The following is a 17,401-nucleotide window of genomic DNA, read 5'->3' on the forward strand; positions in this document are numbered from 1 at the left end:
TGCAGGTTTATAGTCACCCAGTTACGTTGTGACGTTTGGCACACCCAAAGTATTCCTACAGTATCCGGGAGTTGCACAATCTCATGGTCTAAGGAAAAGATACTTGACATTAGAAAAGCTTTAGCAGACGAACTACACGATCTTGCGCTATGCTTAGGATTGGGTCTTGTCCATCACATCATTCTCCTAATGATGTGATCCCGTTATCAATGACATCCAATGTCCATGGTCAGGAAACCATAACCATCTATTGATCAACGAGCTAGTCAACTAGAGGCTCACTAGGGACATGTTGTGGTCTATGTATTCACACATGTATTACGATTTTCAGATAACACAATTATAGCATGAACAATAGACAATTATCATGAACAAGAAAATATAATAATAACCATTTTATTATTGCCTCTAGGGCATATTTCCAACAGTCTCCCACTTGCACTAAGTCAATAATCTAGTTACATTGTGATGAATCGAACACCCATAGAGTTCTGGTGTTGATCATGTTTTGCTCGAGGAAGAGGTTCAGTCAACGGATCTGCGACATTCAGGTCCGTATGCACTTTACAAATATCTATGTATCCATTTTGAACATTTTCACGAATGGAGTTGAAGCGACGCTTGATATGCCTGGTCTTCCTATGAAACCTGGGCTCCTTGGCAAGGGCAATAGCTCCAGTGTTGTCACAGAAGAGAGTCATCGGGCCCGACACTTTGGGAATAACTCCTAGGTCGGTAATGAACTCCTTCATCCAGATTGCTTCTTGTGCTGCCTCCGAGGCTGTCATGTACTCCGCTTCACATGTAGATCCCGCCACGACGCTTTGCTTGCAACTACACCAGCTGACTGCCCCACCATTCAAAATATACACGTATCCGGTTTGTGACTTAGAGTCATCCAGATCTGTGTCGAAGCTAGCATCGACGTAACCCTTTACAACGAGCTCTTCTTCACCTCCATAGACGAGAAACATATCCTTAGTCCTTTTCAGGTACTTCAGGATATTCTTGACCGTCGTCCAGTGTTCCATGCCGGGATTACTTTGGTACTTTCCTACCAAACTCATGGCAAGGTTTACATCAGATCTGGTACACAGCATGGCATATATAATAGACCCTATGGCCGATGCATAGGGGACGACACTCATCTTTCCTCTATCTTCTGCCGTGGTCGGGCATTGAGCCGTGCTCAATCTCATACCTTGCAATACAGGCAAGAATCCCTTCTTGGACTTATCCATATTGAACTTCTTCAATATCTTGTCAAGGTATGTACTTTGTGAAAGACCAATGAGGCGTCTCAATCTATCTCTATAGATCTTGATGCCTAATATATAAGCAGCTTCTCCAAGGTCCTTCATTGAAAAACACTTGTTCAAGTAGGCCTTTATGCTTTCCAAGAATTCTGTATGATTTTCCATCAATAGTATGTCATCCACATATAATATGAGAAATGCTACAGAGTTCCCACTCACTTTCTTGTAAACACAGCCTTCTCCATAAGTCTACGTAAACCCAAACGCTTTGATCATCTCATCAAATCGAATGTTCCAACTCCGAGAGGCTTGCACCAGCCCATAGATTGAGCGTTGGAGCTTGCACACCTTGTCAGCATTCTTAGGATCGACAAAACCTTCCGGCTGCATCATATACAATTCTTCCTTAAGGAAACCATTAAGGAATGTTGTTTTGACGTCCATTTGCCATATCTCATAATCATAGAATGCGGCAATTGCTAACATGATTCGGACGGACTTCAGCTTCGCTACGGGTGAGAAAGTCTCATTGTAGTCAACCCCTTGAACTTGTCGATAACCCTTAGCGACAAGCCGAGCCTTATAGATGGTCACATTACCATCCGCGTCTGTCTTCTTCTTAAAGATCCATTTATTTTCTATGGCTCGCCGATCATCGGGCAAGTCAGTCAAAGTCCATACTTCATTTTCATACATGCATCCTATCTCGGATTTCATGGCTTCCAACCATTTGTCGGAATCTGGGCCCGCCATCACTTCTTCATAGTTCGAAGGTTCACCATTGTCTAACAACATGATTTCTAGGACAGGGTTGCCGTACCACTCTAGTGCGGAACGTGTCCTTGTGGACCTACGAAGTTCAGTAGCAACTTGATCTGAAGTTTCATGATCATCACCATTAACTTCCTCTCTAGTCGGTGCAGGCACCTCAGGAACATTTTCTTAAGCCGCGCCACTCTCCGGTTCAAGAGGCAATACTTCATCAAGTTCTACTTTCCTCCCACTTACTTCCTTCGAGAGAAACTTTTCTCTAGAAAGGATCCATTCTTGGCAACAAAGATCTTGCCTTCGGATCTGAGGTAGAAGGTATACCCAATAGTTTCTTTAGGGTATCCTATGAAGACGTATTTTTCCGATTTGGGTTTGAGCTTTTCAGGTTGAAGTTTCTCGACATAAGCATCGCATCCTCAAACTTTCAGAAGCGACAGCTTAGGTTTTTTACCAAACCATAATTCATACGGTGTCGTCTCAATGGATTTCGACGGAGCCCTATTTAAAGTGAATGCGGCAGTCTCTATAGCATAACCCCAAAATGATAGCGGTAGATCGGTAAGAGACATCATAGATCATACCATATCCAATAGAGTGCGATTAGGACGTTCGGACACACCATTACGCTGAGGTGTTCCTGGCGGCGTGAGTTATGAAACAATTCCGCATTTCCTTAAGTGCGTGCCAAATTCATGACTCAAATATTCTCCCCCACGATTTGATCGTAAGAATTTGATTTTCCTGTCACGTTGATTCTCAACCTCACTCTAAAATTCCTTGAACTTTTCAAAGGTCTCAGACTTGTGTTTCATTAAGTAGACATACCCATATCTACTCAAGTCATCAATGAGGATGAGAACATAACGATAGCCACCGTGAGCCTCAACACTCATTGGACCGCACACATCAGAATGTATGATTTCCAATAAGTTGGTTGCTCGCTCCATTGTTCTGGAGAACGGAGTCTTGGTCATTTTGCCCATGAGGTATGATTCGCACGTGTCAAATGATTCATAATCAAGAGACTCCAAAAGTCCATATGCATGGAGTTTCTTCATGCGTTTGACACCAATGTGACCAAGGCGGCAGTGCCACAAGTATGTGGGACTATCATTATCAACCATACATCTTTTGGCATTCACACTATGAATATGTGTAACATCACGTTCTAGATTAAATAAGAACAAACCATTGACCAGCGGGGCATGACCATAAAACATGTTTCTCATATAAATAGAACAACCATTATTCTCAGATTTAAATGAGTAGCCATCTCGCATTAAACGAGATCCAGATACAATGTTCATGCTCAAGCTGGTACTAAATAACAATTATTGAGGTTTAAAACTAATCCCGTAGGTAAATGCGTTGGGGAACGTAGAAATTTCAAAAAAATTCCTACGCACACGCAAGATCATGGTGATGCATAGCAACAAGAGGGGAGAGTGTTGTCCACGTACCCTCGTAGACCGAAAGTGGAAGCGTTAGCAGAACGCGGTTGATGTAGTCGTACGTCTTCACGATCCGACCGATCAAGTACCGAACGTACGGCACCTCCGAGTTCAGCACACGTTCAGCCCGATGACGTCCCTCGAACTCTGATCCAGCCAAGTTTTGAGGGAGAGTTTCGTCAGCACGACGGCATGGTGACGATGTTGATGTTCTACCAACGCAGGGCTTCGCCTAAGCACTGCTACAGTATTATCAAGGTGGACTATGGTGGAGGGGGGCACCGCACACGGCTAAGAGATCAATGATCAATTGTTGTGTCTCTAGGGTGCCCCCCTGCCCCCGTATATAAAGGAGCAAGGGGGTGTGGCCGGCCAAGGGAGAGGGCGCGCCAGGAGGAGTCCTACTCCCAATGGGAGTAGGACTCCCCCCCTTTCCTAGTTGGATTAGGACTTGAGGGGGAAGGAGTGGAGGAGAAGCAAGAAAGGGGGGCGCTGCCCCCCTCTCCTTGTCCTATTCGGACTAGGGGGGGAGGGGCGTGCGGCCAGCCCTTGCCTCCTCTCCTCTCTTCCACCTAGGCCCACTAAGGCCCATTTGATTCTCGGGGGGTTCCGTAACCTCTCGGTACTCCGGTAAAATCCCGATTTTACCCGGAACACTTCCGATATCCAAACATAGGCTTCCAATATATCAATCTTCATGTCTTGACCATTTCGAGACTCCTCGTCATGTCCATGATCACATCCGGGACTCCGAACAACCTTCGGTACATCAAAACATATAAACTCATAATATAACTGTCATCGTAATGTTAAGCGTGCGGACCCTACGGGTTCAAGAACTATGTAGACATGACCGAGACACGTCTCCGGTCAATAACCAATAGCGGAACCTGGATGCTCATATTGGCTCCTACATATTCTACGAAGATCTTTATCGGTTAGACCGCATAACAACATACGTTGTTCCCTTTGTCATGGGTATGTTACTTGCCTGAGATTCGATCGTCGGTATCTCAATACCTAGTTCAATCTCGTTACCGGCAAGTCTCTTTACTCGTTCCGTAATACATCATCCCGCAACTAACTCATTAGTTGCAATGCTTGCAAGGCTTAAGTGATGTGCATTACTGAGAGCGCCCAGAGATACCTCTCCGACAATCGGAGTGACAAATCCTAATCTTAAAATATGCCAACCCAACAAGTACCTTAGGAGACACCTGTAGAGCACCTTTATAATCACCCAGTTACGTTGTGACGTTTGGTAGCACACAAAGTGTTCCTTCGGTAAACGGGAGTTGCGTAATCTTATAGTCATAGGAACATGTATAAGTCATGAAGAAAGCAATAGCAACATACTAAACGATCGTGTGCTAAGCTAACGGAATGGGTCATGTCAATCACATCATTCTCCTAATGATGTGATCCCATTAATCAAATGAAAACACATGTCAATGGCTAGGAAATTTAACCATCTTTGATCACTGAGCTAGTCAAGTAGAGGCATACTAGTGACACTCTGTTTGTCTATGTATTCACACATGTATTATGTTTCCGGTTAATACAATTCTAGCATGAATAATAAACATTTATCATGATATAAGGAAATAAATAATATCTTTATTATTGCCTCTAGGGCATATTTCCTTCAAAATGTAGAGGTAGCGTGCCGACGGCGATCACATCGACCTTGGAATCATTCCTGACGCGCATCGTCACCTCGTCCTTCGCCAGTCTCCGTTTATTCCGCAGTTCCTGTTTTGAGTTACAAATATGAGCAACTGCACCGGTATCAAATACCCAGGAGCTACTACGTGCGCTGGTTAGGTACACATCAATAACATGTATATCACATATACCTTTGGCATTGCCGGCCTTCTTATCCGCTAAGTACTTGGGGCAGTTCTGCTTCCAGTGACCGTTTCCCTTGCAATAAAAGCACTCAGTCTCACGCTTGGGTCCATTCTTTGGCTTCTTCCCGGCAGCTTGCTTACTGGGCGCGGCAACTCCCTTGCGGTCCTTCTTGAAGTTCTTTTTACCCTTGCCTTTCTTGAACTTAGTGGTTTTATTCACCATCAACACTTGATGTTCCTTTTTGATTTCCACCTCCGCTGATTTCAGCATTGAATATACCTCAGGAATGGTCTTTTCCATCCCCTACATATTCAAGTTCATCACAAAGCTCTTGTAGCTAGGTGGGAGCGACTGAAGGATTCTGTCAACGACCGCATCATCTGGGAGATTAACTCCCAGCTGAGACAAGCGGTTGTGCAACCCAGACATTTTGAGTATGTGCTCGCTGACGGAACTATTCTCCTCCATCTTACAACTGTAGAACTTGTCGGAGACTTCATATCTCTCGACCCGGGCATGATCTTGGAAAACTATTTTCAGCTCTTGGAACATCTCATATGCTCCGTGTTGCTCAAAACGCATTTGGAGCCCCGGTTCTAAGCTGTAAAGCATGCCGCACTGAACCAGGGAGTAATCATCACTACGCGTCTGCCAAGCGTTCATAACATCTTGTTCTGCTGGGAAAACACGTGCTTCACCTAGCGGTGCATCAAGGACATATGCTTTCCTGGCAGCTATGAGGATAATCCTCAGGTTACGGACCCAGTCCGTGTAGTTGCTGCCATCGTCTTTCAGCTTGGTTTTCTCTAGGAACGCGTTGAAGTTGAGGGCAACATTAGCGTGGGCCATTTGATCTACAAGACATATTGCAAAGAACTTTAGACTATCTTCATGATAATTAAGTTCATCTAATCAAATTATTTAATGAACTCCCACTCAGATAGACATCCCTCTAGTCATCTAAGTGATACATGATATGAGTCAACTAGGCCGTGTCCGATCATCACGTGAGACAGACTAGTCATCATCGGTGAACATTTTCATGTTGATCGTATCTTCTATACGACTCATGTTCGACCTTTCGGTCTTCCGTGTTCCGAGGTCATGTCTGTACATGCTAGGCTCGTCAAGTCAACCTAAGTGTATTGCGTGTGTAAATCTGGCTTACACGTGTTGTATGCGAACGTTAAAACCTATCAGACCCGATCATCACGTGGTGCTTCGGAACAACGGACCTTAGCAATGGTGCACAGTTAGGGGGAACACTTTCTTGAAATTATTGCGAGGGATCATCTTATTTATGCTACCGTCGTTCTAAGCAAATAAGATGTAAAACATGATAAACATCACATGCAATCAAATAGTGACATGATATGGCCAATATCATTTTGCTCCTTTTGATCTCCATCTTCGGGGCGCCATGATCATCATTGTCACCGGCATGACACCATGACCTCCATCATCATGATCTCCATCATTGTGTCTTCATGAAGTTGTCTCGCCAACTATTACTTCTACTACTATGGCTAACGGTTAGCAATAAAGTAAAGTAATTACATGACGTTTATGTTGACACGCAGGTCATAAATAAATTAAGACAACCCCTATGGCTCCTGCCGGTTGACATACTCATCGGCATGCAAGTCGTGATTCCTATTAAAAGAACATGATCAATCTCATACATCACATATATCATTCATCACATCCTTTTGGCCATATCACATCACACGGCATATGCTGCAAGAACAAGTTAGACGTCTTCTAATTGTTGTTGCAAGTTTTTACGTGGCTGTTATAGGTTTCTAGCAAGAACGTTTCTTACCTACGCCAAAACCACAACATGATATGCCAATTTCTATTTACCCTTCATAAGGACCCTTTTCATCGAATCCGATCCGACTAAAGTGGGAGAGACAGACTATAACGCCCTCGATGCGGCTATATCTCCCACGTGTCGAAGCACGACTTAGAGGCATAGCCGCATTGAAAGCAATGTCGCAAGTGAGGTAATCTTCGCAAACAACCCATGTAATACAATAGGGGGAAAGATACATAGTTGGCTTACAATCGCCACTTCACACAATTACATGAATAAAGCATTACATCATCCAAATACAATCAAGGTCTGACTACGGAACCAAAATAAAAGAAGACTACCCCAAATGCTACACAGATCCCCGATCGTCCCGACTGGGCTCCACTACTGATCAACTAGCATGAAACAACACAAAGGACAAGATCTTCATCGAGCTCCTCCTTGAGCTTGGTTGCGTCATCTGCACGGTTCAACGGCACCTGCAAGCTGGTTTTGGAAGTATCTGTGAGCCACGGGGACTCAGCAATCTCGCACCCTCGCGATCAAGACTATTTAAGCTTATGGGTAAGGTAAAGGTATGAGATGGAGCTGCAGCAAGCGACTAGCATATATGGTGGCTAACATACGCAAAAGAGAGCGAGAAGAGAAGGCAAAGCACGGTCGAAAAACTATGATCAAGAAGTGATCCTAGAACAACCTACGTCAAGCATAACTCCAACACCGTGTTCACTTCCCGGACCCCGCCGAGAAGAGACCATCACGGTTACACACGCGGTTGATGCATTTTAATTAAGGTCAACTTCAGGTTTTCTACAACTGGACGTTAACAAATTCCCATCTGCCCATAACCGCGGGCACGGATTTCGAAAGTTCAAATCCCTGCAGGGGTGTCCCAACTTAGCCCATGACAAGCTCTCACGGTCAACGAAGGATATTCCTTCTAGCGGAAAGACCCGATCAGACTCAGAATTCCGGTTACAAGACATTTCAACAAGGTAAAACTAAACAGCAACACCGCCCGAATGTGCCGACAAATCCTGATAGGAGCTGCACATATCTCGTTCTCAGGGCACACTCAGATGAGACTAGCTACGAGTAAAACCAAACCTCAAGTTGCCCCGAGGTGGCCCTGCAGGCAGCTCAGTTCGGACCAACACTCAGAGGAGCACTGGCCCGGGGGGGTTAAAAATAAAGATGACCATTGGGCGCACGACCCCCAAGGGAAAAGAAAAGGCTAGGTGGCGAATGGTAAAACCAATGTTGGGCATTGCTGGAAGAGTTTTACTCAAGGCGAACTGTCAAGGGGTTCCCATTATTACCCAACCACGTAAGGAATGCAAAATCCGGGAACATAACACCGATATGACAGAAACTAGGGCGGCAAGAGTGGAACAAAACACCAGGCATAAGGCCGAGCCTTCCACCATTTACCAAGTATATAGATGCATTAATTAAATAAGATATATAGTGATATCCCAACAAGAAAACATGTTCCAACAAGGAACAACAACTCCATGTTCCAACAAGGAACATACTTTAATCTTCACCTGCAACTAATAACGCTATAAGAGGGGCTGAGCAACGCGGTAACATAGCCAAACAACGGTTTGCTAGGACAAGGTAGGTTAGAGGCTTGGTTCAACAATATGGGAGGCATGATAAGCAAGTGATAGGTATCGCAGCATAGGCATAGCAAAAGAGCGAGCAACTAGCAAGCAAAGATAGAAGTGATTTCGAGGGTATGGTCATCTTGCCTGAAATCCCGCAAGGAAGAAGAACGAGTCCGTGAAGAAGACAAACGGACATAGACGAACGGGTCCTCACAAACGAGACGTTACCAGAACCAACCCGAAGAAGCAAACACCGGAAAGAAACACACAACATAGTAAACAACCAACACATGAACATGATATGATATGCGGGATGCGGTATGTGATGCATATGCATGATTTGACAAGGAATGATTGTACCTGGCCTCAACTTGGAAATCCAAGTGAGCCACTGGAAAGGTGAGGTGAAATCGCTTGAAAACGATATAAAGAACGCCGGAATCGGAGTCACGGTTTGGAAATGGCAAGCAATTCAAATATGACACCGGTCTGCGATATACAACAAGTAGCCATCTAAATGCAACAAGATGGACATGCTACAGCACTCAATCATGGCAACAAAATACATGGAAGGGATCCATTCATGATGCTTAACAAAAGATGAACACTGAGCTAAGGCCAATTCATCCACTAACAGGTTCAAACAAGCATGGCAAAAATGCATTTGGTAAACAGATTTCCGGCTTAGTGAAATTAACACTTGTCTGGAATTTCAGATCAGGTAGCACACTTTGAAGCATGAAAACTATATGCTACAGGACCTGAAGATGGCAAAGTAAAGCATGGCATGGAGCTACTCAAAGAGCTTAACAAAAGTCCCTTAGTGACCTTGAGCCAAAAGGGATCAGAAAATACAATTGCAAGCATGTGAACATGGCAAAAACATAATCAGTTCTCAGACTTAGTGAAAACTGGAGCATGCAAAATCAGATATCAAGTAGGCATGTTTACGAGCTCGATGCACTCACTACAGAGCATGTCATGACAATCTAAGCATACACCCATCAAGACTACACATTATAAAAGCTAGACATGGCAAGAACAATAACATAGCATGCACGGATCACCTACAACATCCTCGGCAAAATCGCTAACAAGTAGACAATCTGCCCAGATTCACGAAATGACAAAAGTAGAGCTCGATTGACTCAAGTTAGGGTGCTCCATAATTGCTAACCAAGACATGGATGTATAGAGCACTACAAGATTAACAAAACATTCTTACTGATCATCCTCAAAAGAGGCACGGATCACTAGGAAACAACATGAACATATGGCATATTGAAATAAACAGATCAAGGACTTAGTGGAATTGCTAAGTCCCTGAAATCAGCATTAACGAATGCACTACTTTGCAAGCTTGTGCTAGTCACCACACACATCACAAGCTTGTGGTGGCGTCCGATTTGCCGGAGTGACGCGTCCGGCGGACATGTCCGGTGCGGGATGGACATGTCCGGCGGCGCGAGGAGGGAGATGGCTAGGGTTTCGGGGAAAAGATCCGAAAACGGAAATGAAGGGGTCTATTTATAGAGGTAAAGGGAGCTAGGAAGCTCCAAATAAGGTGCGGTTTTCGGCCACGTGATCGTGATCGAACGCTCTAGATGATGGAGAGAGTTTTGGTGGGTTTTGGGCCAAATGGAATGGTGTTTGGCTGCAACACACATGAGGCCTTTTCGGTCCCTCAGTTAACCGTTAGAGCATCAAACGAAGTCCAAATGGTACGAAACTTGACAGGCGGTCTACCGGTAGTAAACCAAGGCCGCTTGGCAAGTCTCAGTCCAATCCGGAAATGTTTAACCCCCACACACGAAAGAAAGGTAGAAAGGGACACCGGAGGATATAGGAGCGCCGGAATGCAAAACGGACAACGGGAAAAAGGCTCGGATGCATGAGACGAACATGTATGCAAATGAAATGCACACGATGACATGATATGAGATGCATGACACGCAAGCAATGACAACGCAACAACAGCGAATAACTGGACGACACCTGGCAAATCGGTCTCGGGGCGTCACACAGACACGCGCTAGCCACCTTATGCAACTAGTGCATGTCAGTAGGTGGAACCAGTCTCACGTAAGCGTACGTGTAAGGTCGGTCTGGACCGCTTCATCCCACGATGCCGCCGAATCAAGATAAGACTAGTAACGGCAAGTAAATTGACAAAATCGACGCCCACAACAACTTGTGTTCTGCTCGTGCATAGAAACTACGCATAGACCTAGCTCATGATGCCACTGTTGGGGATCGTTGCAGAAATTAAAAAAATTCTACGCATCAGCAAGATCAATCTATGGAGTAACTAGCAACGAGAGGGGAGTGCATCTTCATACCCTTGAAGATCGCGAGTCGGAAGCGTTGCAAGAACGCGGTTGGAGGAGTCGTACACGTAGCGATTCAGATCGCGGCCGAATCCGATCTAAGCACCGAACAACGGTGCCTCCGCGTTCAACACACGTGCAGCCCGGTGACGTCTCCCGTGCCTTGATCCAGCAAGGAGGAGGGAGAGGTTGAGGAAGAAGGCTCCAACAGCAGCACGACAGCGTGGTGGTGATGGAGTGGCAGTTCTCCGGCAGGGCTTCGCCAAGCTCACGCGGAGGAGGAGAGGTGTTGGGGAGGGGAGGGGCTGCGCCTTGGATGTGGTGCTGCAGCCCTCCCCTCGCCCCTCTATTTATAGGGGGAAGGGGGGCGGCCCCTCTAGATGAGATCTAGAGGGGGCGGCGGCCTAGGGGAAGGGACAAGGGGGGGCAACACGAGGGTCACGTGAGTCTCTGCTGCTAGATCGCCGTGCGGCAATGGCGAAGGCCCCGCTGGCCACCGTGGCCGAATTGACCTACGTACGTGTGCCCCGATCGATCCGTAAATGCTCATGCCATGCACCTCGCTGGTTCAAAGACGCTATTGTTTCTTTTGCAAATCGACGAGCCGATTAACAGGTGGTAAATCGCAATTTCTTCCCCTTTGTTGACGTATACAAAGCCAGGGTGCTCAACTACAGAGCATCGGAACTAGTAATATGCATACGATACTTGCTGCTACGAAATTTGTACGATCACGAAAATCGTATGAGTTCGCATGGACGACTTGCTGGTACGAAAATTATACGATCACAACATCATGTTTCAAAAAATATGCATAATATAGCAAACGCTCATACAGCATACCTCCTTTGGCCGAGAAAAAAAGATAGAGGGTGGAGAGGGGCCAGGATGAAACACCCCAGCTCGTGAAGAGAAGGCTACAGGTTGCGTGAGCTGGATTCACGACTGACGCGGGAGAGGGGGAATGGGTATCGGGCTATGCCATTACGGTGGTTGTGGGATTAGCAATTCCAATCCCATACCAGCCAGACTGCAGCACCCGTATACCAGCGAGGGGTGTGTGGAATGTGGAGCAATGTCTCTGGTGGGTCTTCTGGGATTCGGTCAGATTAGGTTTTTGGTGGATTCTATATTCAGCCGGCTTTCATTGTCTTTGGAGTTTCTTCAAGCCAGTTTTTCTTCTCCCGGGCAGCGATTTATTTCGCAGATCATGATTGTCGGCGTTGTTGGTCTGCATTGACGACTTCCCGACCACTACTTCTATAATCTCCTGGGTATAAAAAGGTTTGCCCCGCCGTGGTCGAGACTCAAAGGTGGCATCAAGCTGTTCTCACGGGGCATCATCGGTGGATGTAGAAGGAAGAAGACTTCAACACCACAAATATTTGAATGCATTTTTTTCCATATGACTGTATTTGTAAACACTTGTGATGCTTCATACATGGCAAGGTTCCCCTAACCCCCCCCCCCCTAAATATAGGTTTACGAGGTGTCCGTATAATCTATGGGAGGTTGATAGGGTAGCTGCTTTTGCTTTTCCCGTAAAACTCTTCCCCTAAATTGGAATTTGGCGTTGGTGTGACGGCGATAGCGGATCGCGGTGGTCGGCGGCAACGGGTAGGCGGGCGGTGTGACGGCGACAATCATTGTCAGCAGAGATGGTCTACAGCGGCGCTGGTCAAGACAATGATCTTCATCATCCGCCCGCCCTCCACTACTAGGGAAAAGCCTAGCAGCAGCGCGGGTTTTGGACCTATTAGCAGCGCGGGGGCCGGCGCTACTAATAAGGCGCTACAGCTAACATATAGCAGTAGCGCGGGCGCACCCGCGCTACTACTACGTCCGTTAGTAGTAGCGTGGGTAAAAACCCGCGCTACTACTAACCCGCGGAATTTTTTTCGAATTTTTTGCCCAAATTTTCAAATTTCTGAATTATTTTAACCTCTAATCTCTAATCACACTCATCGCTGCTCAATTTAATCTCTAATCACCCCTCATCATTCCAAATCATCTAACTTCCCGGACGGTCACCCATCCTCTTACTACTCCAGCCTGAGCACGCTTAACTTCCGGGTTCTATTCTCCCTCGATTCCAAGTCTGCACCTGTTGTTTTCCTAACAATAGTAAGATGTCAATCCTATTAACCCTCGAGAGTTTAGCTTGAGCATGAAGTCACACATTTCGCTGTTTGAGTTTAAAACTATTGTTCTAAACCACAATAATTATTTAGTAACACTAATATTTTCTTGAATAAGGAGTTTGACCATATTTTGACCAAAGTTTGACCATAGTTTGACCAGATTTGACCAAAATTCCAAAAAACTAAAATAATTATTTAGTAACACTAATATTCTTGAATAATTATTTAGTAACACTAATACGTCTTGAATAAGTAGTTTGACCACAGTTTGACCAGATTTGACCAAAATAAAAAAAACTAAAATTTGAGCATAACTTTTTTTCCTTTTAGAATTTGAGGATTCTAAAAATTTGCAAACAAGTCATAGGCGGTCTCCATCGTATGCGGATTTTCGTGCTGAACATTTTGATATATTATACGTTTTTTTCTGACATCGTATGCAAAAGTTATAGCCGTTTTACATTTTCCCTACACTTTTTGCAAAACATGTCCAAATTTAAGTTTTTAAATTTTCCTAACTAGTAGATGTAAGAACATAACTATATCTCGAAGGATTTTAATTTTTGAAACATTTTGATATATTATACGTTTTTTTCTAACATCGTATGCAAAAGTTATAGCCATTTTACATTTTCCCTACATTTTTTGCAAAACATGTCCAAATTTAAGTTTTTAAATTTTCCTACCTAGTAGATGTAGTAATATAACTACATCTCGAAGGATTTTAATTTTTGAAGTTTTTGTTTCAAAATGGGACCTTTAGTAGTAGCGAGGGATTTTACCCCTCGCTACTACTATGGCATGTCCCGGGGGGGCACGGTTGAGACCTCTTAGTAGTAGCGAGGGGTAAAAACTTAGTAGTAGCGCGGGTTTATAACCCTCGCTACTACTATGGCATGGCCCAGGGGCACGGTAGAGACCGCTTAGTAGTAGCGAGGGGTAAAAACCAGCGATACTGCTATCAACTTAGTAGTAGCGAGGGTTAAAAACCCGCGCTACTACTATGGCATGTCCCGGAGGGCACGGTAGAGACCGCTTAGTAGTAGCGAGGGTTAAAAACCAGCGCTACTGCTATCAACTTAGTAGTAGCGAGGTTTAAAAACCCGCGCTACTGCTACTTAGCAGCAGCGCCTGATTTTAAAGCGCGCTGCTGATAAGATTTTGTGTATAGGCTTTTCCCTAATAGTGCTCCTCTGATGGCATGGGTGGTTGTCTATGGTGGGAAGATGCCCCACCCTTCCGCTAGCATCATTCCAGCCTAGCATGGAAGGCTTGCATGACTACTGGAAGGTCCTTCTCCAAAATGATAATTAAAAAACAACTTCATGTCCAAGATGAAAACTTTTGATTTGGCCTTCATCTGTTGGTCTCATCAACAATGAACTTGAAGGTTTGTCTCCTTGCCATTGTGTTGACCTTAATTAGGCTTGGCAGCCAAGATGAAAATCCTTATCTTGGCCGTCTTCTGCCAGACATGGCAAGTTGGCATGAGGGTGCTTATTCTTTCTTGAAGACGTTGTTGTGGAAGAAGTTAACTTAATTGTAGGTGTTTGTTCATATTTTTAATGGCTTAGCTGTGGTTGTCTTTCTGTGTACTCTATTTGATAACTAATAAGAATGGTTGTGTGCATCATGATGATGCAGAAGTCGGAGTTTAACCTCTTTGTCAAAACAAACAAAGAAGAAGAAAACCATGGAGTTGCCTCAGTCACCTCCTTTCTTAGCTTTCTGACATTCTACGCTTAGAATTATAAGCGTGAATGAGTAATCTTTTATTCACAAATAGACAATGTTATAGTTATTCGCAGCATCAAATATGTTCTTTCGCACACATAGAAAAAAATATATGTTCTTTCCCGTCATAGAGATGCAGCATTGGTGGATCATTATTATTGAAGTCAAGCGATCAGTATCAAATATGCTCTTTCGCGTCACTGGAACATTCTCAATGTTATAGATTTTTTATTTTGAGAAAACTTTTGTTCTATTCATATTCAATCATGACAGTACCACGAACATCAGAAATAATAAAAAATTATACCTACATCCGTAGACCACCTAGCAACGACTACAAACACTAAAGCAAGCCGAATAAAAAAACAAAAAGATATGCTCTTTTATTCACAACTATTCTTTTTTTCTATCATGGTCGCTTGACTTCAATAATGTTGAGAAAAAGGGAGAGGCTAGGGGTAAGTCGATTGGAATTGAAATTATCATCAGTTGAATCATTTTCGGCCTTCGGATGTAGATGCAACGGGGTATAGCTTTCTTCCACCTCTGAACAGTTTTCCTGTTCATCTACCTCCAGCCCATGATTCTTCTTCTTCCACAACCACCGGCCGAACCGCCGGCGGCCGGCGGTGCTCCCGCGTTGCCTCACCTCCTCGCCCTCCCCTCAACCTCCTCCCACCATCATGCTGCCGCCGCCCCTGGCCATTCCTCTAGCCTCGGCAGGGACTGGTTTTTTCTCCGGCGAACTTGCACCACCGTCGTGCTGCCGCCCCAACCCCCCACCCTAAGATAGATGATGGGGTAGCCTGCCAGCGAGCTTCTTCCTCCCCTCCGGCTGTTTCTCCCTTCTAGTGAGAATAATAATATAGTTGCATGCATTAGTGGATCTAGAAGCCCGGAGGTTTAACCTTTCCTTTTCAAACAACAAAACTCGACTCCATTTTGCAACAAATTCACTGTCCTTGGACGCCTTTGGATGATCTAAGACTGGTTGCAATGTGGACGACAGGAAAGAATGAAAAGGGAAAGAAAGCCATGCATGAATCTCAAGTATATATATCTTTCTTATTCCACTACTACTACTACTGCTCAAGGACTCCACAGTTGGTTACTAGGATCTTGGTGTAGGGGCGGTTGAACCCTCGCTCTGCGACCACCGCTCTCTTGTCCCCGATCAGCTTCGCCACCCTGCAAAATCACATTCGTTCTCGATCGTAAAAAAGATGCAGTCTTCTTCTTGGACAGAAGAAGGCCGGTGAATTTTGCTTGCGGCAAGAAAGAGCGAGAGCTAGCGTAGCACTGACTTGAAGTAGGCCGAGCCGGTGTTGTCCTTGACGGTGGCCACGGCGGCGATCCTGCCGACGACGTCCATGCCGGCAACGACGCGGCCCACCACCAGCGCCGACGCGTCCAGCTCGGGGGAGTCCCTGGTGGCGATCACGAACTCGGTGCCGTTGGGCACCACGCCCACCTGCTCCTCCTCGATCTTCAGCCGCCCACCCCGCGCCACCAGCTTCGGCTTCGGCGGCGGCAGGCTCGGGTCCCGCACCACGATCGACACCGCCCCCGCCGCGTTCATCGCGCCGCCGCCAACGCACCGCGCGCGCGCGGCCTCCATCTCGGCGGCCAGCCGGTCGGTCACCGCGGGGATGACCGGGTAGGGGACCACGCCGGCGTGCTGCACGTAGCCCGGCACCACCTTCACGAACTCCTTGCGCCGGTACCCGACGCCCGTGGCGAGCGACAGGAACCGGGCCGCGCCGGCCGGCGCCGCGTCGCCGAACAGGCCCACCGTGATGCGGCCCGCCGGCTCGCCGCCGATGGACACGTCCAGGAACGCCTTGGCCGTGATCGGCAGCTCGTCGATGCAGGGTGCCGACGCTGCTGCTGCTGCCGCTTCCTGCGCCCGGGCGGACGGGGAGACGGCGCCGAGGAGTGCCGGCGAGGCCGCGATGGCGACCGCGACCGCGGCGGCACGGCGGCCGAGCTTCGGTGCTGTCGGTTGCTGGGGCGGGTGGTGGATCAGCTGAGGCGGCGGCGCCGGCGGCAGCGTGGGCTTGGAGGTGTTGAGGATCCGATGCGACATGGCTGCTGCTGCTGCGGGATGGAGTGGACGCCGCCCTTGCCGCGTCTGGATGAGGACCCAAATCCATTTGCTATCTCAAGTGTATGGTCTGCATTTGCATAGGCTGAATAAACCAGGCATGCAGATACTCCACTAGTATATGCATAGAAAAGGGGAACTTTAGATTATCTTAGCCATGTAAATAATATTGGTCTAAGGGGCAGTGCTAGGCGCCGGCGCGCCGCCCCAAATTTGGGCCGATCGGCCTTCAAGCGTACGATTTAGCCATCTGGTAGCTGTTAGATCTGATCCTCATGTCCTCTTTCCATGTCGTCTTCTTTCTCACTCCGATCATAGAAAAAAAAAAAAGACCCACACG

At 46.3% G+C, this 17,401-nt stretch overlaps 1 protein-coding gene across 1 annotated transcript; it reads right to left on the reverse strand.

Moving 5' to 3' along the window:
• Positions 1–15,855: 15,855 nt before the first annotated feature.
• On the reverse strand, positions 15,856–17,124 carry LOC119266597 (peptidyl-prolyl cis-trans isomerase CYP26-2, chloroplastic-like). The gene is made up of 2 exons (XM_037547829.1): positions 16,262–17,124; positions 15,856–16,145 (listed from the first exon to the last, which is right to left on the reverse strand). Exons 1-2 carry the CDS (start codon positions 17,041–17,043, stop codon positions 16,040–16,042), a joined length of 888 nt encoding a protein of 295 aa, XP_037403726.1. The 5' UTR covers positions 17,044–17,124; the 3' UTR covers positions 15,856–16,039.
• Between the last annotated feature and the right edge of the window lie 277 nt (positions 17,125–17,401).

Source organism: Triticum dicoccoides, chromosome 3A (genome assembly GCF_002162155.2).
Source record: "Triticum dicoccoides isolate Atlit2015 ecotype Zavitan chromosome 3A, WEW_v2.0, whole genome shotgun sequence".
NCBI classification, from domain to species: domain Eukaryota; kingdom Viridiplantae; phylum Streptophyta; class Magnoliopsida; order Poales; family Poaceae; genus Triticum; species Triticum dicoccoides.